Genomic DNA, 22369 nt, shown 5'->3' with positions numbered 1-22369 from the left:
CAAGGATGAACATTTCTAAAACATCTGTTCGAGCCCAGCTGGAGAAGCATGATGAAATCTGTGCACTATGCTTTAGGGAGGATGTTTTTGTGTAAAATAAAACCTTAAATGGTTCCAGAGAAGACAGACTTCTGTTCGTTGGAGTAACTAGTGGCTGTTTTTCTTCAAGAAGAGCCAATTAAGCTGAGCTGTGCCTCATCGAGAAAAGTATTTCAAAAGTCATGACAAACTCTTTCGAATAGAGGGAAAGTCAATTAGTAAATAGACACAGACAAAGATGTTGATACATGAACCAGAGGTCACAAGACAGGTTCAATGCACCAGACTCGAGAAAGAAAATGGGGAGTGTGACTAATTTAATTAGATTTTTCAAAGCACCAACACAGCCATTTAGGGCTGAGTGGCCTCCTCCTATCCTGTATGATACTACCAAACAGGAAGCAGATATTGCTTATTTTGCTACCACACTGAAGCAACATTCCAAAGGAGATATGTCTGATATAAAATAATTAACCATGACCCATTAGACTCTGAAACAGTATTGATGAGGTCTGAACCTCAGAATCATTTGTATTTAAGAAGGTGTTGGCTCATTTAAACATTATTAAACATCGTGGAGGATGACCTAAAGATCAAAAGCTAATAAAGTTCAACAATGATCATCCTGAATGATGGAATAGGCTTGAGGGGCTGAATGGTCTATGCCTGTACGTATTCCCTATGTTCATATGTTTCATTCTGGGTAGGACTACACAAGCTGTTAGAAACATTCAGGAGAGATGAGATTGGAGCAGGTGGAATTTTGGGCTCTTGGGGAGAGTCAAAGGGAATCAGGGATAGAGACAGTGAGGGGAGCCAGGGCTGAATATTAGAGGGTGCAGGAAGTGAGCAGAGAGTGAGAACAGATTTAGTTGATTTTTTTTCTATTCTTTCAAGGTAAATGGGTGTCTCTGATAAGGCCAGATTTCTCGCCCTTCCTTGATTACTCTCGAACTGAGAGACTTGCTTGGCGATTTCAGATGGCAAATCAGAGTCAGACACATTACATTCAATCCGTCCTAAAAGAACACATTGAAGTTTGAAATGGGGACCTGAAGTGATATTTAGGCCAGATTGGATAAAGATGGTAGATTTGCTTCCCTGATGAATATTAGTAAACCAGATGTTTTATACAACTAATGACAGTTCAGACAATCACCTTCATGAAGATGAAATTTTAGTTCTATATTTATTAATTAAAAGTAAATTTCACAAGTTGCCATGTTGAGAATTGACCTCCTCTGCCCAGATTATGAACCTGATCCTCACAGAATCCCTGCTAGTTGCACACCCAACTGGACACTTTTCCTTGACCCATGCAGAAGCAGCGCACAGACTGGCCATGAACAGCTCGAGTCAGCAAGAATCAGGCTTTTCGGTTATTAAGTAGGATCATTCGGTAAATTGGACATAGTTATTGTACAAGGATCATCCAGAGTCAGTGACTGAGGAGAGGATTTTCATCTCCAATGATTGCTCGATGATCTAAACAGTCCCAATTAGCTTCAGAGATAATGGGAACTGCAGATGCTGGAGAATTCCAAGATAATAAAATGTGAGGCTGGATGAACACAGCAGGCCAAGCAGCATCTCCTGTTTGGAATGGGACCACGTAGGGATAGCAAGCCAAACGAAATCCAACTTGCACTGGATTCACAACACAATGTAAAGCAAACTTTTATTGATCCGCATAATTGCTGAATTTTTGTAATGAGACATTACAAATAACAGATTTTGGACACCAAGTTTTTATTTGAAGTTAAACATTTAATATTGCAAATGTAACTTACCAGAGCACAGATAAACTCTCAGGCAATGTAATTAATATCCAAGCCCCAACCACTTTGATCATAAAAATGCAATCAAACACCACACACATAGACACAAAGACTAACACAAAAATGTAAGGGAAAAGTTTAAAAAAAATTAAAGAATTGTAATTTTGTAGCTCAATGATCATTTTAACGAAAAATGCCTTCATGAAACCCTGAGATGATTAGATGTATTACAGGCACATCGGATTTTTTGCTTGAATTCCAAAGACACTGCCAATGCAAACAGCTTCTGCAGACCTCTGGAGATGTGTATTTCTGCCTCACAGACAGGGATTCTCTTCTCAAATCTTTCAACATGTCGATGACTGGAGAATATCTGGAGAGAGAAAAACCAAAAAAGTCTCTAGTTGGAAAGCTTACAAAATAAAGTTGCAGTCTCTCCCATCTTGCAAACCGCTTCTCTCCCACACTCACATAACATACAAAACCCAGTCACTTCACTCTATTGTCTACTTTTATTTTCAACATTCTCTGTTGCTGGCTGACCAGCACCAGTCCCCCCTTGATTAACCAATTCAACACCCAACTGGCTAGCAGTTCCTAAGCTTAGCAACATCTCAGCTTGTCTACAATGTCCTTAGAGGAGTAATTAATCTGTTGTTAGCTGCTTCAAGGAAGCTGTTGCCTCTCCTCCCAGCTGATGTGGACAGTCTGCATCAGTGTTGGTGGTACTTATCAGGGATCAAAGGACAAACTAAGCATCTCATAGACTCACGGAAGTTTTCCCTCAAGGAATACAACATTAATGTCAATGCATGGGAAATTCTCATTCAAGAGAAACTGACTTAAAGGACACTCTTCTATGAAGTGACCCAATTTATTGAGAACCCCTGTTAACAGAGGTAATATGGAAAAGGAATTGGAGAAAGGAATGTCAATGATGTCACAGCCAAGGACCTCCTGGAAACACCTGTCAAATGTGCAGTCGGAGACGTGGCTTTTGGATCAGCCTCATTAGTCATGCAATGACCCACAGAACCCACAACAAGTGAGATGGAATTTCCTTAGTGGATGATCATACCCATTAGAAAGTAATTGCTGATGATGACAAATTGATCTGTGTTATCTTTCAGGCCAGATTCTGACAGTAAAAGTTTCTCATTTGTTCTCTCCTGTTTTTTTGAAACAAATTGTTGTTCAAAGTTCAAAGCTCAATTGTCAACTTTAACTCAGTTCCAAACTGAGGAAAAATGATGAAAATAAAAGAAAAATTAATGATGGCCTCAACAGGAAACGTGTTGCTTTTCACTCAGTTACATTGAATGGTAGGAAGGTTACAAAGTAGGTCAATCAAGCAAGTCAACCTGAGCAGTCAGTATACAACACTGAACAGTGATGTGGGGGCAGTCTGCCACTGCGTGTCTGTCCAGGGTTCCCACTGTATTAATACAACACACTCCCTAAGTTACAGTGTCTGAAATGGACATCAATGGTTCAGTTACAGTACAGCCAGTACCTCGACAAGACAGCTGCTTGGTCTGTTCAATCTTGGGACGAACCTGGATCATTCCTGAAAAATGCACAAGGAACATAAATATTGCAAAGGAATATTACAAGGAAGCAAATGGCAAAAACCCAGGTCACAGTCAAAAACATTGTGTTTGTTTTACTTATTCACTCATAGGTTATGGGTTTCGCTGAATGGTCCTGGTTGCCTTTGAGAAGGTGGTAGTGAACTGTCGCTGGTTCAAATTCTGGAATTCTATCCCTAAGGGCATTGTAGCTGTATGTACAACACATGGACTACAAACACTTCAAGAGGGCAACTCACCACTGCCTTTTCAAGGACAACCAAGGATGGGCAATTAATGCTGGCCCAGCTAGAGAAGGTCACATCCCTCAGTGAATAAAAATGATGCTCAGATTTAGACAAAAATCACTCATCTCACCCCTTGAATAATCCAACATGAGAGACACTCTTGACTTGGCATCAGAATGTGGCTGGCACCCTTGGAACCGAGGGTGTAGTCAGCCCCTGTAACTCAGGGAGGGCTGCAGAAACTGTCAGGAATCACAGTGTTAAATGATTCCAGGCAGGTCTGGCTCAGCTTTGCTCAACTAGTCACGGGGCAGGAAGGGAGAGTATTGGAGATGAGAGGAAAATTCCTGCAGGGGCTTCTTATCTGCTGTAACTTTGGAGGATATTACAGGACTTTGAAATCTCAGAAAGTGGAGAATATTCGGGAAATCACATCCCCACCCTATGGAAATTCAACTGCTTGGAGAGCAAGGGAGAAAACTTTTGTTCACTAAAACTTCCCTTTTATAATCAGCAGTCGATGCAAGTGGTAACATTTCAATATTACCCACAAAAGAACATTCATTATAACACAAAGTTTCCACTGTGATAAAAATGGGCAACATTTTCATTTTACATGAGCGTGAATTGCAAGTTAATTTGTAGAAGGGAGATCACAGATGAATCTGGAGCTTGAGATTTATAAACAGCTGGAAGTTGACGAATGCTGCTCAGAAACGATGAACACTTTTCCACTCTGAATGTTCGAGCAGCTTCTTAAAAGGCCAAACCATGTTAGCAACTTAGCAGCAGTGGGCTGTATTCTGACTATGAGCAAGAGGTGTTCAATTCAAACCCGAACCACAGCATTTCTACCACCATGCTTATTTCAACGACGAATTACTCTACCTTCTCGAAAATGTGGTCAGCTCGATTTGCTGTGAAAAGCCTGAAGAGACAAAGGAGATTGATAAATGTTTTGCTGAATTATGAGCTAATTTGTTTCATTGTTTCCACCTGGAAGTGTTTCAAGCAAAGCTATGACTCCTCAACAACATATACACATTGCACATAGAATCTTATGTGATTCCTGAACAGTTTACTCAAGAGCGTTCAACATATCTCAATCCAAGATCAGTAATTGACCAATTCAGATTAGACTGTTTTAGAATAATCAGTGTGGACTAAGGGTCAAGTGTAGGAAGCTGTGTTTAATCAAAGAGCAAAGACAAGGTAAGAGAGAAAACTATTAATACTGTTACAATCCCAGCCAAATTTATTACTGGACAAGTCAGATCCCAGAAACAGAACCTGGATTTCTAAATCATATTTTGATTCTTTTTCTGTTTATAATGAAATGGTCCCTCTGTGAAAGTTAAGCACACAACGGTGCACATAAGTCTTCAACAATAAACAGAAATTTATTCAGAAACAAAAATGAAGATACCATAGAATAAATGAAACTATCTACCTCTGAAACAAATCCAAAGATTTTAAAATGTACAAGTCTCATCCCATTAATACCAAAACTCTCTTCTGTAAATTGGAAAAAAATGAAGACTTTTCATCGTGCTGAAAACTCTTCACTAGTACAGTACTCAAAAACGCGCATTGTACTGTATCCAAAAACACTACTTGTGCTGTACACATACCAGAATCCCTGTTTCTATCACTTCAGTAGATTTAAGCCATTGTGATTTAAACTTGTAGACTGAAAATGCACATAGCTTCTTCCTGGAACTATGATACAGATGAGCTTAAATGACTTCAGTTTTCAGTAACCTCTTCAAGGTTTTGCCCCAATATTTCTGCTCTGTTACAAAAACTAACTTTTCACTTTGAGGTAACGTAGTTCACTGTATCCTTCCCTTCTCAGTAACAAAGATATATACCTCCACATTTATCCAAGGATTTCACAGCACTGCTCAAACCCCCAGAGTAAAACTAAAACATAACAACTCTTTTTCCAAACTATTTGTGTATACTTAGGGCTTTAAAAAACAAAGTTGCATAAATCTCCAAAAATATTGAGGGCCCATTATTTGTCTTGTTGCACCATAAAACAATTTAAGATAAACAAAAATACATCAGTTCTAAAGCTAGGCCCAAAAAACTGTTCTTAGTAGAAATCACCATGGCTACAGCAACACTGATAAGTGAGTCAATAACCTCAGACACACAGAAAATCCACATGTTACTAACTTAAAAACAAAAACTCACACTTAGAACAAATAATATTAACAACACCAAGCTGGGTGAGACGGTGAACTGTGAAGGGGGTATAGAGATACTTCAGTGCAGTTTGGACAAGTTCATTTCAACTGCTTTGCAGTTGAATTATAATGTGGTTAAGTATGATGTTACAAGGTGTAGAGCTAAATGAACAGATTAGGCCAAACAGCAATAGAGGAGGAGGAAAGCTAATGTTTCGGGTCCGCACCCTGCTTCAGACCCTTTTCCTGGACAAGGGTTAGAGAGCATTTTGGCAGTAGCGATCATAACTGGCTTACTTTTACAATAGCCATGGAAAAGGATAGATACATATAGCATGGTAAGGTTTATAATTGGGGGAAGGGTAATTATAAGTCTGATAGGCAAGAACTGGGGGTAACATAAAATAGGAACAAAATGTTGTCAGGGAAAAGCACTTCTGAGATGCTGCTTGGCCTGCTGTGTTCATCTAGCTTTACACTTTATTATCATAGAAATGTGGAGATTGTTTACGGAATGCATACAGTATGTGCTCGATATGTTTGTCCCTAGCAGGCAGGGAAGCTGCGGTCGAGTGAATGGTTCTCAAGAGAGGTCAAACGACTGGTTAAGAGGAAAAAAGATGCTTATGTAAGTTTCAGGAAACAAGGATTGGAAAAGGCTCCAGAGCGCTACAAGACAGCAAGGAAGGAGCTGAAGAAAGGTTTTAAGAGGGCTTTTTTTATTATTAAAATGGATTTGGACACTTTACTGCACAAAGGCAGATAGTCTGAGTAACAGAGCTGTATCTAGGGGTGGAATGGTTACACAGAGTCCTCTTCAGGCGTGTGTAATTTTCAGGCACTGGGGTTTAAGGGGGCATGTGAAAATCTTGGCAGATAGGATCAAGGGAAACCCCAAAGCTTTTTACAGGTATGTGAGGAATAAGAGAATGACCAGAGAAAGTGTAGGAATCAGTCTGAGAAACCCTTGTTACACTGTCCCAATAACCAGAACATCCTTCCTCAAATAAGGAGGCCAAAACCTCACTCAATACTCCAAATGTAGTCTTATTAAGACCAAAGACAATTACAACAAGACATCCCTGCTCCTGTACTCAAATCTTCGCAGTCTGAAGCCAAAACACAACTGATAGAGATAGGCAGGGTGAGGCCATGAAGTTAACAATGAGAATTTGAACTTCTCAAGCTGACATATTGGAACTCAGGACTCTGAGTTCTACATTATACCCGAGACATCCTGCATTTTCAGTTTGATCAGCCAGGGGAAAGCTGGATTATGAGGGCAATGCCAAGCAGATCAGTGCCTGAAAATTACACAGGCCTGAAGAGAACTCTGTGTTACCATTTCACCCCGAGATACAGCTCTGTTACAGAGGCTATCTGCCTTCGTGCAGTAAAGTGTCCAAATCCATTTTAACAATAAAAAAAATAAGGCAATTGTTCAGATTTGCAGCTTCTATTGAGATTCTTACTGAGTGGAAATGAATGGAGAAGGTGTGGTCTGTTGGGATTCTGTCAAATGGGAGTGAATGAAAAGACATTTTGGTGCAATGAAGTTTGACAGTAATGGGGAATAGAATGAGGATTAAGACCATAAGACCATAAGACATAGGAGTGGAAGTAAAGCCATTCGGCCCATCAAGCCCACTCCGCCATTTAAATCATGGCTGATGGGCATTTCAACTCCACTTCCCTGCACTCTCCCCGTAGCCCTTGATTCCTTGTGAGATCAAGAATTTATCAATCTCTGCCTTGAAGGCATTTAACGTCCCGACCTCCACTGCACTCCGTGGCAATGAATTCCACAAGCCCACCACTCTCTGGCTGAAGAAATGTCTCGTCATTTCCATTTTAAGTTTACCCCCTCTAATTCTAAGGCTGTGCCTATGGGTCCTAGTCTCCACACCTAATGGAAACAACCTCCCAGCGTCCACCCTTTCTAAGCCATACATTATCTTTTAAGTTTCTATTAGATCTCCCCTCGACCTTCTAAACTCTAATGAATACAATCCCTGGATCCTCAGCCATTTATCGTACGTTAAACCTGCCATTCCAGGGATCATCCATGTGAATCTCTGCTGGACACGCTCCAACGCCAGTATGTCCTTCCTGAGATGTGGGGCCCAAAGTTGGAGACAGTATTCTAAATGGGGCCTAACTAGAGCTTTATAAAGTCTCAGAAGCACATCACTGCTTTTATATTCCAACCCTCTCGAGATAAACGACAACATTACATTCGCTTTCTTAATCACGGACTCTACCTGCAAGTTAACCTTTAGAGAATCCTGGACCAACACTCCCAGATCCCTTTGTACTTCTACTTTATGAATTTTCTCACCGTTTAGAAAATAGCCCATGCCTGTATTCTTTTTTCCAAAGTGCAAAACCTCACATTTGCTCACGTTGAATTTCATCAGCCATTTCCTGGACCACTCTCCTAAACTGTCTAAATATTTCTGCAGCTTCCCCACCTCCTCAGTACTGCCTGCCTGTTCACCTATCTTCATATCATTGGCAAACTTCGCCAGAATGCCCCCAGTCTCTTCATCCAGATCATTAATATATAAAGTGAACAGCTGCAGCCCCAACACTGCATCCTGCGGGACACCACTTGTCATTGATTGCCATTGCGAAAAAGAGCCTTTTACCCCAACTCTCTGCCTTCTGTCAGACAGCCAATCCTCAATCCAAGCCAGTAGCTCACGTCAAACACCATGGGCCCTCACCTTACTCAGCAGCCTCCCGTTAGGCACCTTATCTAGGGCCTTTTGGAAGTCTAGATAGATAACATCCACTGGGTTTCCCTGGACTAACCTACTTGTTACCTCTTCAAAGAATTCTAACAGGTTTGTCAGGCATGGCCTCCCCTCTACTTAATCCATGCTGACTTGTTCTAATCTGACTCTGCACTTCCAAGAATTTAGAAATCTCATCCTTAATAATGTATTCTAGAATTTAACTAACAACCGAGGTTAGGCTAATCGGCCTATAATTTTCTATCTTTTGTCTTGATCCTTTCTTAAGCAAGGGGTTTACAACAGCAATTTTCCAATCATCTGGGGCTTTCCCTGACCCCAGTGACTTTTGAAAAATCACAACCAAAGCCTCCGCTATTTCCTCAGCCACCTCCCTCAGAACTCTAGGATGTAGCCCATCGGGGCCAGGAGATTTATCAATTTTTAGACCTAATTGATCCATCAGAGTTCAATAGAATGGGTTTGAACGGCCTTGCTTGTGAAACAGTCTCAATGTTAAATCACTCACAAGAAAGCTCAAACAGTAGTCAGACATGGGACAGTGGCTGATGCTATGAACCAGGCCACATTCATCCACATTTCATCACCCTCCAAAGATAAAGTCACTGTTTGCAGAGAATGAATTGAAGAGGAGAAAGTCAGTGAGGGAAGTTTAAACAAGTTCATTGTTTGTTGCTTTTTCAAACACAGAACCATATTGTTTTATTAAACCTCATTCTCATCAGAACCCACCTCCTTTCTTTCTGAAGATGATGATGATGACAATAATGATGATGATGAGCAAGAGGATGAGCAATGGGATGACCACCGGATATACAGTGTTGGACTCAGTCCTCTTTGCTGCAAAACAGCAAGAACAACTTTGGTCAGTCATATCTTAATGCTGCTGCAGTGAAACATACAGCAGGGTTAAACAGCATGAGATTAAACGCACAAACTGGACATTCTCTGATGGAGTAATCCAGGTCATCCCTCTCCCCTGTCCTTCCATATAACCCTTTAATTCGTTCCTTTCCAAACACTTACACGCTTGTCTTCTGAAAGATCCCACTACTGAATCTGTTTCCACTGCTCTTTCAGGCAGATTGGAACAATTCCTGAAGTGGGCAGCTGCTTAACTCTGTGACACAGAGTATAAGGTTAGATGGATATTTTAAATCGTTCCATAGGGTAGTTCCGGGATCGATCTGGTGCTGACTCACCTGGTCTTAGCTGGGGAAACAGTAAGAGCAGCATTTTCTCCAGCTTCCCCCAGATTGAGGAAGAGAAGAATTAGCAAAAGTTCTTCCTCCTCAGGATTCCTGCACCCCAGATGTCGTCATGAAGGAAACAAAATCAGAAATTGCTGGAAAAACTCAGTGAGGTCTGGCAGCATCTGACGACAGGAAACGGATAAGATTTTGAGTCCTGTGACCCTCCTACAGAACTGACAGTCACTAGGCTGTTTACAGGGGATGGGGGTGGGCGTACTAAATGAGTGAGACAGAGCCCAGAAGGTGAGAAAGGCAGTTAGGCAAATAAAGGGATGGATAATGGTACTGGTAGCAGAAAGCCAATCTGATAAGGTGGACAATAACTGTGAAAACAGCTCATGTAATGACTGGGCTTGGCATGTAGTTTTGGGACTAAAGACATGGAAGAAGATATTCAGGTCTAAAATTACTGAACGTGATATTGAATTCTGAAGGCTGCAGTGTCGCCAAGTGGAAAATGAGATGCTGTTATTCTAGAGATAATGGGAACTGCAGATGCTGGAGAATTCCAAGATAATAAAATGTGAGGCTGGATGAACACAGCAGCATCTCAGGAGCACAAAAGCTGACGTTTCGGGCCTAGACCCTTCATCAGAGATATTCTAGCTTGCACTAAGCCTTGCTGGAGAACTGTGGCAAGTTTGAACAAGGGGCAACAGGGAGATTTTTGCAGATGCTGTTTATGTTGTATCAGTTAGTATCTGATGGCCCGTCTCATTTCATTTTTTACCTTAGACATTTAGCAGCTTCAATACAGGTGAAATCTTTTGCTCAGCCATTACAGTGTGCAATCCACCATCTTGCTGTGGGATTGATGTCGACAGGGCTAGGGACAAAAATAATGTACATTGTGCTGTTCTTTGCCCAGACCCCAACACAACTGCGAGGGCCCACACCCGCCACCCTGGCCCTAAACAGTGAACACTGTTATTGAAAGCTAATGTGCCATCCGACCCTGTCCTGTACCACACAAGTAGGGTAGGTCCAGTGAGGATGGAGATTTCATTCCCTAAAGGGCACGAGTGAATCAAATGGGCTTTACCAACACAATAATGATGACATGTGGCCAATAGATTAGCTCTTCATTTACATTCCTGATTTTTAAAACATTTCTTTAAAATTTCACCTTCTCCTGTGGTGGGATTTGAACTCATTTCTATAGAATTTGGTGTCTGGATTATTTACCCAGTGACAATAGCTATATATCACCACTTCCTTTAAAACTCATGTGTGAATGCGGGGCTGGGGTAGGTCCCACATGGCTGTGATGCCTCACACAGGCAGATGGACACTGGGGGAATATACTTGCACTGATGGAGCTATTACTGATGAAGGTGTGAACACTTTCATTGGAACCAAAAGGGACACTCTAGACTGTTGAACCTTTCTGCTGGAGAAGGTGAACTCAATGTCAGTATTACTTTGGGTTTTTTGGAAACTGAACTGAATGTTCTGAGATAATGGGAACTGCAGATGCTGGAGATTCCAAGATAATAAAATGTGAGTCTGGATGAACACAGCAGGCCAAGCAGCATCTCAGGAGCACAAAAGCTGACGTTTCGGGCCTAGACAATTTTCTGAGTGTGTGAATGACTTTCAACACTAACATCAGAATGCAGCCAAAAGGATGAGCACATCAAATTATATCAAATATTTTAAAAAATCAAATTTGAAACAAAACCAAAATACTGCTGATGCTGGAAATTTGAAATAAACATCAAAATGCTGCAAACACTCAGCAGGCCAGACAACACCTATGGAAAGAAACAAGGGTTAACATTTTAGTTATAGTGTTATAGAGTCATAGAAATGTGCAGCATGAAAACAGACCTTTCAGTCCAACTTTTCCATGCCAACCAGATATTCTAAATTAATCTAGTCCCATTTTCCAGAATTTGGGCCATATCCATCTAAACCTTTCCTAATTATATACGCATCCAGAGACCTTTTAAATGTTGTAATTATACCAGCCTCCGCAACTTACGCTGGCAGTTCATTCCATACACAATCCATCATCTGCAAGAACACATTGCCCCTTAGGTCACTTCTAAATCTTTCCCCACTCACCTTAAACCTGTGCCCTCTAGTTTTGGACTCTCTTAACCCGGAGAAAAAATCTTGAATATTTTCCATATCTATGCCTCTCATTATTTTGTAAACTTCCGTTGCTCCAGGGAAAATAGCCCCAGCCTATTTGGCCTCTCCCTGTAACTCAATGCTCCAAACCTGGAAACATGCTTGTAAATCTTTTCTGAACACTTTTAAATTTTACAATATATTTGTGAGAGCAGTGAGACCAGAACCACACGCAGTATACCAAAGTGGCCAAAGCAATGTCCTGTGTGGTGCAACATGACCTCTTAACTGCTATACCCAATACACAGCCCAATAAAGGCTACTAAATGCCTTCTACACTACCCTGTCTACCCGTGACTCAAGGAACTATGAACCTGCACTCTAAGGTCTCTTGGTTTGCAAACGCTCTCCAGGACCTTACCGTTAAATATACATATCATGCCCTGATTTGCCCGAACTGTCGTTCAATGACCTTTCACTGGAAAATTGAATCATCAAAAGTTCCCAGAATCTGTCCCACTCTCACTGTACATCCTCTCCAGACTGAAGGCTTTTTAATATTCACTCAGGTACAGGATTAGGGTGTCGTCAGCTTGGCCAGCACTTTCTCCCCATCCCTAATAGTTAAGAATCAACCACATCACTATGGGTCTGAAGTCACATATAGGCCAGTCCAGGTTAGAATGGCAGTTTGCTTCTCTAAAGGACATTAGTGAACCAGGTGGGTTGTTACAACTTTCAACAGTGGTCATATAGTCATCTTTAAACTCTTACTTTGAGAATTTTATTGATTTAAAATTCCACCATCTGCCGTGGTGGGATTCGAAACCTGGTTCCCAGAACATTACCTGGGTCTCTGGATTAACGGTCCAATGATAATACCATTAGCAATTCCTCCTCTATATAATGATTTCTTACCATATACGCGCAGCCGAGTCTCTCTCTGGATCAGATACTGAAAATTAGGATCTGATGTGTATTCAACAAGACACAGGAAAGTGTGATTGTCATTCACACTCAGCTGATTTATCCTGGTCGAGGCATTTCCCTCCTCTGGGTTCCCAATGAGTTCATACCGATTTCCATCATTTACAATTGTCCAATTTCCCTGTGACTGAGCTGTAAATGTTACAATGTGTTGGTAGGGTTCTTTCCTCATCCAGGTAACAGTGGTCAGGGTGTGGGAGTCCCAGGTCCTGAAGATACAGGGTAAAGTAACTGAATCTCCTTCTGTCCCAGTCACCACTGAGACATTTCCCTTAGAAGCTGAGTAAAGGACAAACAACAGAATGGATGAGTTCAGTGTGCAGAAGTTCTCAATTTAATTTGTTACATTTCTTTCAACTTCACAACCAAATGAATAATTAAATACCCAACTCATTTTTCCCAGGGGTCTAGACCAGTCTGTTATGTACTCCTACAATACTCACCCTGATGAAAATCCCTTCCTCTCCCCGTTTTGATTCAATCAGCCATGAGATACATACGGGGCAGAAAATACGCTGAATCAGAGCTCAATTGACCTCCCACCTTCGCTAAATATAAGACTATAAGACCATAAGACATAGGAGTGGAAGTAAGGCCACTCGGCCCATCGAGCCCACTCCACCATTTAATCATGGCTGATGGGCATTTCAATTCCACTTACCCGCACTCTCCCCATAGCCCTTAATTCCTTGCGGGAGCAAGAAATCATCAATATCTGCCTTGAAGGCATTTAACGTCCCGGCTTTTACTGCACTCCGTGGCAATGAATTCCACAGGCCCACCACTCTCTGGCTGAGGAAATGTCTCCTCATTTCCATTTTAAATTTACCCCCTCGAATTCTAAGGCTGTGCCCACAGGTCCTAGTCTCCCTACCTAACAGAAACAACTTCCCAGCATCCACCCTTTCTAAGCCATGCATTATCTTGTAAGTTTCTATTGGGTCTCCCCTCAAACTTCTAAACTCTAATGAGTACAATCCCAGGATCCTCAGCCATTCATCGTATGTCAGGCCTACCATTCCAGGGATCATCCATGTGAATCTCCGCTGGACACGCTCCAGCACCAGTATGTCCTTCCTGAGGTGTGGGGCCCAAAATTGGACACAGTATTCTAAATGGGGCCTAACTAGAGCTTTATAAATTCTCAAAGGCACATCGCTGGTTTTATATTCCAACCCTCTTGAGATCAGTGACAACATTACATTCGCTTTCTTAATCATGGTCTCAACCTGCAAGTTAACCTTTAGAGAATCCTGGACTAGCGCTCCCAGATCCCTTTGCATCTCAGCTTATGAATTTTCTCACTGTTTAGAAAACATGTCTGCTTTTCATTCCCCAGCCCTACACTCCACCCTGCGCTCCTTCAATCTGCCCAGAAATCCACTCCAATGATTGAATACACAACTACATGAAGGGGAACATTCCTAATATTAGCGTGAATGTAACCCTTCACTAACTCCAAACTGTGACCTGTGCCATGAACACAGTTTGATTGAGGTCTATTAAAGATTAAGATTTCCTGCAGCACCGACCACTGCTTCGGGTGTTGGGGAAGCGAGCAAGGAATTAGCCCATTCTGCACCATCTTTAAAAATTAATCATCCTCTGAAATTGGGAAACACTCTTCACCTCCATTCTAGCTTGAAGTGATTTCCATTTTCTCTCACATCCTCTCACCATCTATTCCGTCAAGACCTCTCAGGATCTTGCAAGTTTCAATGATGTCATATCTCAATCTTCAGCAATGAGGAACCCTCCTCTGACTCTTAACTAATCAGGATTGGCAGCTAGCAACACTCTGAAATTCCCAGCCAAGGGGAGTCAGGGAGATGGCTCTTCACATATTCTCAGCTAACAAGACCTGAAGTTCCATAAAGTGTTCCTCCAATAAGGGATTGGAGGTGTTCGACCTGTCTTGTACCCAGCCAGTGCAATTGTTGGCTTGACAAAAAGGAGGTAATTCTGTTGATTTGGTCCCTGCTAGCTCTACATGAGTAAACTTGCATGTAATAAAGTGGCGAGCTAAACAGCTTCTTTAATTCAATAAAAAGGAAGAAAGAAGCTAAGTGAACATAGGACTCTCAGAGGATAAGGCTGGGAATAATAATAGGGAACTCTCAACAGGCAGTTTTCACAGTAGTAGACGCTAATAGCATCCCAAATTATTAATACATATTCAAGGGGCAAAAGGTCACGAAATAAATACAATAACTATAACGAGAGAAAAAGTGCAAGGGAAACTAATGGAGTTAAAGGCCAGGTAGACCCCTGGAACTGCTGGCATGCATTCTGAGATATTAAGAAAGTGGCCATAGAGATAATGGATGCATAGGTACGAATCTCCTGGAATCTTTTGATTCTGTGAAGGTCTGAGACATTTAGAAATCTGTTAATGTAAAACCTCTGTTTTGATGGGAAAGGTAATAATAAAAAAAGGTAACCATTCACATTTAAGTTAATGTCTGTCATTGTAAAACTGTTGGCATCAATTGTTAAGGATGGAACCATTGAGCATGTAGAAAAAGATAATATGGTCAAGCAGAGTCAGCATGTCTTCATGAAGGGGAAATTTTGCTTGACTAATTTACTTGAATACTTTGAGGTGGTAATAAGCTGAATAGATAAAGGGGAATCAGTGCATGTCATATTTGGATTTTCAGAAGATGTTTCACAAGATGCAATACATTAAGCTCCTGAAAAAGATTAGATTCTGTGGTGCTGGTGTCAGTGTACCAGCTTGGTTAGAGGATTGGCTAGTTCATAGAAAACAGACAGCTGGGATAAGGGCATTGATTTCAGGCCAGCGACCTGTAACAAATGGATTGCCACAGGGATCTTTGCTAGGGCAAAAAATTGGCACATGGAAAATCTTGTGGAAAATGTAAGGTTATGCGTTTTGGTAGGAAGAATAGAAGAGCTGAATATTATTGAAAAAGAGAAAGGCTGCAGAAAGTTATAGAACAGAGGGATTTAGAAATTTCATGAATCAAAAAAACATCCAATCTCAGCAGGTAGGAGGGAAGGCTATCTGAATGTTGGCCTCTCTTTCAAAGGGACTCAAAAATAAAATTAGTGAAGTTTTGCCAGGCACAAGTTAACTCACAGCTAGAAGACTGTGAATAGTTTTGGTCCCATATCAAAGGATACTTAAACTGGCATTGGGGGCAGTTCATAGAAGGTTAACTAATTTGATGGCAAGTGTGGAGGGGCTGTCTTATGAGTCGAGTTTGAGAAGATTGAGCCTGTTCTTGTTACAATACAGAAGAATGAGAGGTGGCCTTACTGAAACAGAAAAGATTTTTTGGGTGTCTTCCAAGGAGGAAGCAGAATGGTTGTTTCCCCTTCTGGGAGAGCTTCAGAACAGAGGGCATAATCTCAGATTGTGATGGGGTTTATCTTCACAGCCATGATCTTATTGAAAGGTGGAACAGACTTAGTGGACTGAATGGCCTTCTAGAATAGCCTAGCTCCCTCAGTTCTCAGCACCTCCAATTCTGAAGACTGTGAATCCCATTTGCTTTCCCAATCACTCTCTAAATATGCCCTGACATCTTCAAAAACCAATGCATAAAGACCATCAACTTCCTTTTTCTAGATACGTTGATGGTGTATTGCCTAAAGTGAGCATGAAGCCAGCGAGGATCTTGGAATTTGGGTCCTTGGTTTCTGTGTTTCCTACTGCAAAACACTGAAGCCAGTCTGGACATGGCAAATGAGTGAGTGCGTGAAGGTCTGTGAGAGGTTTCAGAGATGGTGATGGATTGGTCTATAAATCCCTGCCTTCTCTCTCTCTCTCTCTCGCTCTCTCTCTTTCTCTCTCTCTCTCTCTCTCTCTCTCTGTCTCTCTCTCTCTCTCTGTCTGTCTCTCCCACCATCTCCTTCTCACTGCCTTGTGCCTCAGACTGAATGAAAGAACCCAGGTCAAGGAACCAATCCAAGAGATCTTGGGCTAGATGGAGTCCATCCCCATTGAGCTGTCAGGGAACAGACAAATTCTGAACATTGTTCCTCACCTTCTACTTCCAGATTCGTTGGAGACCGTGTTTGAAAACTGCCGATATTGAGCTCCACACGACACAGATAGGAACCAGCATCTTCCTGTCTCAGTCCATCCATCATTATTGAGACATCATTATTGCTGAGGTTCCCCACAAATCTGAATCGATTCCCATCATCCTGCTGTCTCACATTCTCACATAGCTCACCCTGGGAATGATCTAGACCAGGATATGCACAGTTAAAGATTACACCTGTGTCAGATTTAATCCATTTCACAGAGCCAGTGAGCGTGAGATTAGTGTCTGGATGGGTGAAGCTGCAGGGTAAGACAGCGGTTCTTCCTTCCTCTGCCCTCACACCATTCGCGACTGTCATTGACCATCCATCATCAGAAGCCGCTATAAGGGAAGAGCCAGAGAAAGAGAGAAGATATGAACACAACACTGCCTCAGTTATGAAACTGAGATATTCTGATCTAAGTCTCTTATTTAGTGGAAACAGGGTTAGCAGTTACAATGTGAGGCAGTGAACTAACAGTATTGTCAATTCATGAGCAATCCAATACGCCAGGATCAGAGTCTCACTTCCCACAATGGCAGCTGCTGGAATTTCAATTCAGTTATTTCATCTGAAATTATACACTGGTCTAACGTTAGCCATAAAATCATGACCAATTTTTGGAAAAAAGCCATCTGATTCACTGGTGTTCTTTAGAGATGGTGAATGCCGTCCTTACAGGTCTGGCCTACGTGTGACTCCAGTCCCACAGCAACAGATTTGACTGTAGAATGCCCTCAGAAATGGCCAAGGGAGACAATCAGTTGCACAAACATAAAATGAATGAATGCATAAAATGAATGTCATGACTGTGTCAATAGCCATGTCCTACTGCCCCCCACACACTGTTAGGAAATGTGCAACTGCACTAGAATCCCAATGAGATCACCAACACCCAAATTGCCTGACAGATTGCGACTCAGGATTGGAGGGAACCGTACCAGCATTCTTCAGTTAAAGTAATTCCATCAATCAATTCATAATACAAACTGGACGCCTTCAAACACACTCCCCACAACCCTCCCACCACTCTCTCTCTCTCTCTCTCTCACACACACACACACACACACACACACACACACACACACACACACACACACACACACACACACACACACACACACACACACACACACACACACACACACACACACACACACACACACACAGACCCAATCACAAATGAGACAGTTTATACTTCGACCTTGAGTGAAAAAAGAATATAGAAAAATCAAAGCCCCAATCACAAGATGGAAAGATCTTTCTCTCTCACTGTTCTTGTATTTTTTTTTTGCAGTGATGAGATGTTGTTTTCTGCACAGTGTTGGTCATCCTTCAAATTCAATGGTCAATCAGATGAACTTAGATCTTTGCTCAACAGGGTAGAGGAAGAGATGGGTGCTCTCTGTCTGTATACTCCAAATGTTTTCCATTTTCAGGATCTCTTGGCATATATAGCATTGTAACAGTTTCAGAATTATCTCAACTTGAAATGTATTGAGACTTATCAAGAAATCAAATTGGCATCAGGTCAGACATAACATAGAACATAGAACATGGAACAATACAGCACAGAACAGGCCCTTCGGCCCTCGATGTTGCGCCGACCTATGAACTAATCTAAGCTCCTCCCCCTACACTATCCCATCGTTATCCATATGCTTATCCAGGGACTGTTTAAATGCCCCTAATGTGGCTGAGTTAACTACATTGGCAGGCAGGGCGTCCCACGCCCTTACCACTCTCTGAGTAAAGAACCTGCCTCTGACGCCTGTCTTAAATCTATCACCCCTCAATTTGTAGCTATGCCCCCTTGTACAAGCTGAAGTCATCATCCTCGGAAAAAGACTCTCTCTGTCCACCCTATCTAATCCTCTGATCATCTTGTATGTCTCTATTAAATCCCCTCTTAGCCTCCTTCTCTCCAATGAGAACAGACCCAAGTCCCTCAGCCTTTTATTCATAGGGCCTGCGCTCCAGACCAGGCAACATCCTGGTAAATCTCCTCTGCACCTTTTCCAATGCTTCCACATCCTTCCTGTAATGGGGCGAGCAGAACTGCATGCAATATTCCAAGTGAGGCCGCACTAGCATTTTGTACAGTTGCATCATGGCATCACGGCTCCGGAACTCAATCCCTCTACCAATAAAACCTAACACACCGTAAGCCGCTTTAACAGCACTATCAACCTGGGTGGCAACTTTCAGGGATCTATGTACATGGACACCAAGATCCCTCTGCACATCCACACTACCAAGAATTTTTCCATTGACCTGGTATTCTACCTTCCTATTATTCCTCCCAAAGTGAATCACCTCACATTTATCCATATTGAACTCCATTTGCCACCTTTCGGCCCAATTCTGCAGTTTATCCAAGTCTCCCTGCAACCTGCAACATTCTTCCACACTGTCCACCACTCCACCGACTTTAGTGTCATCTGCAAACTTACTAACCCATCCACCAATGCCTGCGTCCAAATCATTTATAAAAATGACAAACAGCAGTGGTCCCAAAACAGATCCTTGAGGCACACCACTAGTAACCGGACTCCAGGCTGAATATTTTCCATCAACCACCACTCGTTGCTTTCTTGCAGAAAGCCAGTCTCTAATCCAAACTGCTAAATCTCCGTCAATCCCGTGCCTCTGTATTTTCTCCAATAGCTTACCATGTGGAACCTTATCAAAGGCTTTACTGACGTCCATATACACCACATCAACTACCCTTCCCTCATCCACATGCTTGGTCTCCTTCTCAAAAAACTCAATGAGGTTTGTGAGACACGACCTGCCCTTGACGAACCAATGCTGACTATCTCCAATCAAATTGTTGCTTGAAACTAAATAAATCTCATGATTAATTCCAACAACTACAATCTGCCCACTCCCAGCCTTCCAATCATGTTGATCACCACCTGGAGGAAGCATTGATGTCAACATGGGAACAGAATGTAATCTGGGTGGGGGACTTCAATGTGTAACAGCAAGAGTGGCATGGCAGTTTCACCACTGTGAAAGTAAAGTCGTAAAGGACACAGCTGCTGAGCTGGGTCTGTGACAGGTGATGAAGAGAATCAACAACAGAGAAAAGCTTGACCTTGTCCTCAGCAATCTGTCCATGATAGGATTGTGAGAAACCACCAAAATACAGTCCTTGTGGAGACAAAGTCCCATCTTCACTTTGAGGTACATGTTTTTCATATTTGGCACTAGCTCTGTGTTAAATGAGGTAGACTTCAAATAGATCTAGCAACTCAAGACTGGGATTCATGAGACACAGTGGGCCAGCAGTACAGCCAAATTGGGCTCCAACACAATCTGTAAAATCATGGCCTGGCATATTCCCTGACATTACCATTGAGCCAGGCCATCAACTCTTGTTCGATAAACAATGTAGGAGTGGATACCAGGAACATAACCAACATGCCTAAATGTGAGATGTCTGTGATAAAACGGGCTATTTTCCTACCAAGTCAGTGATAGCCTGGGATAAGTGATTCTGCTGTCACTGGATCAGATATAAGCTCAGCAGACCTGCCACATGCTGTTGTGAATAGTTGATGACAATTAATCGACAAACAGGAATATGAGTCTCCACAAGTATCCCCATCCTCAATGAGAGGTATATCAGCTCATTTGTGCAAAATTTAGGGCTGAAGCATTTACAACCAACTTGACCCAGAAATGCTGACAGATGATCTATCCCACTCTTCACCAGAGGACCCAACATCGCAGAAAATTCCTTACCAAGACAGCAAAAATGATTCTGTGGATCTGGAGTCATATTAGGTAGGCAGAGGGACAGAAATCACAGACCTGGTGCTATTCCTCACCCAGCCCCCAACCCAACTTGACAGCCACTCCTATTGCCCCAACTTGACCAGGTGAACACTGTCATTGAAGGTTCATGTACCACACATCACTGTCCTATGCCTACATGGAGGGCAGGCCAAGTGAAGATGGCAGAAACAAAAACAGAAATTCCTGGAAAGACTCAGCAGGTCTAAGACCATCTGTGGCAAGAAAGCAGAGTTAGTGTTTTGGGGGTGGTTTGACATATGAGGACAGATTGGCTAGGTTGGGATTGTTTTTGTTAGCGTTCAGACGAATGAGCGGGGAATCTCATTGAGACTTATAGAATTCTAACAGGATTGAACAGGGTAGATGCAGGGAGGATGTTCCTGATGGTGGGTGTGTCCAGAACCAGGGGTCACAGTATAAGGTTTGGGGTCAACGATTTAGGATGGAGATGAGGAGACACTTCTGCACCCAGAGTGGTGAGCCTGTGGAATTCATAACCACAAGAAGTAGTTGATGCCAAAACATTGAAAATATTCAAAAGGTGATGAGATATAGCACTTAGGGTGAATGGGATCAAAGGTTTTGGGGAGAAAGTAGGATTAGGCTATTGAGTTGGACAATCAGCCATGATTGTGATGAAAGGTGGAGCAGTATCAAAGGGCTGAATCAGCTGATGAAGGGTCTAGGCTCCTGCTCCTATGATGCTGCTTGGTTCACGTAGTGTTCATGTAGTTCCACACCTTGTTATCTTGGATTCTCCAGCATCTGCAGTTCCTATTATCCGTGAATCTACAATAGTATGTTGCTTTCCAGGTGTCAAGAAAGGGAAGAGTGAGAAACTGGAAGTAATTGTACACATTGTTTGGAATGACCTGGAAAAACATGAATGCTTTACAGAGCGAATTCAAGAGATTATGCAGAAGATTAATAAACAGATACTCAAAAGTTGTAATCACTGACGTACTCCCATTGCCAAACTTAAATTAGGGGGGGAAAGAAAAAAGTAGATAAATCAATGGTTGAGGAGGTGGTGTAGTGTTAAGGGATTCAGATTCTTGAATCACTGGGATCTCTTCTCGGTGGAGGGATCCTAACTAGCAGAGTAAATAGAAAGTAGATAATAAATAGATGAGATGCTTTTGAATTTGAAAATAACAAGTTAATCAGAAAAAAAACAGATGTGAGCAAGTCAGAGACTGAAGCAAATCTAAAGAATTAAACTAAATGTATTTCAATGCAAAGGGTTTTACAGGTCAGGCTGATGAACTCGAGGCATGTTTGGGGAGATGAGATTGGGATGTCATTGCTATTACAGGAACTTGGCTGAGAGATAGACAGGAATTGCAGCTCAATATTGCGGGTTTCAGATCCTATAGGAAGGATAGAAAAATAATCAAAAGAAGTGGACTGGCACCGGCTCAGTGGTTAGCACTGCTGCCTCACAGTGCAAGGAATCCGGGTTTGATACCACCCTCGGGCAACTGTCTGTGTGGAGTTTGCACATTCTCCCCTGTCTGCGTGGGGAGACAGTCCCACAGTCCGAAGATGTGCAGGATACGAGTTAGCCCAGGCAAATACGGTTAAGGATAATCCAAAGAGGTTCTACAAGTAC

At 42.1% G+C, this 22369-nt stretch overlaps 1 protein-coding gene and 1 long non-coding RNA gene across 2 annotated transcripts in view; both read right to left on the bottom strand.

Moving 5' to 3' along the window:
* Positions 1 to 1957: 1957 nt before the first annotated feature.
* On the bottom strand, positions 1958 to 9415 carry LOC125451315 (uncharacterized). The gene is made up of 4 exons (XR_009445622.1): positions 9314 to 9415; positions 4522 to 4561; positions 3331 to 3384; positions 1958 to 2190 (listed from the first exon to the last, which is right to left on the bottom strand). It is a non-coding gene; the product is annotated as an uncharacterized LOC125451315 (long non-coding RNA).
* A 1150-nt stretch (positions 9416 to 10565) lies between these two features.
* Positions 10566 to 22369, bottom strand: part of LOC132206012 (uncharacterized) — a 102466-nt gene continuing 90662 nt past the window's right edge. The window contains exons 5-7 of the mRNA XM_059645018.1: positions 16911 to 17294; positions 12829 to 13176; positions 10566 to 10660 (exon numbers count right to left, since the gene is read on the bottom strand). Coding sequence (XP_059501001.1) covers positions 10566 to 10660; positions 12829 to 13176; positions 16911 to 17294 — 827 coding nt within the window. The remainder of the gene's footprint in view (positions 10661 to 12828; positions 13177 to 16910; positions 17295 to 22369) is intronic.

Source organism: Stegostoma tigrinum, chromosome 3 (assembly GCF_030684315.1).
Source record: "Stegostoma tigrinum isolate sSteTig4 chromosome 3, sSteTig4.hap1, whole genome shotgun sequence".
NCBI classification, from domain to species: Eukaryota; Metazoa; Chordata; class Chondrichthyes; order Orectolobiformes; family Stegostomatidae; genus Stegostoma; species Stegostoma tigrinum.
The sequence above is the reverse complement of the archived record's forward strand: the minus strand, read 5'-3'. Positions and strand labels throughout refer to the sequence as shown.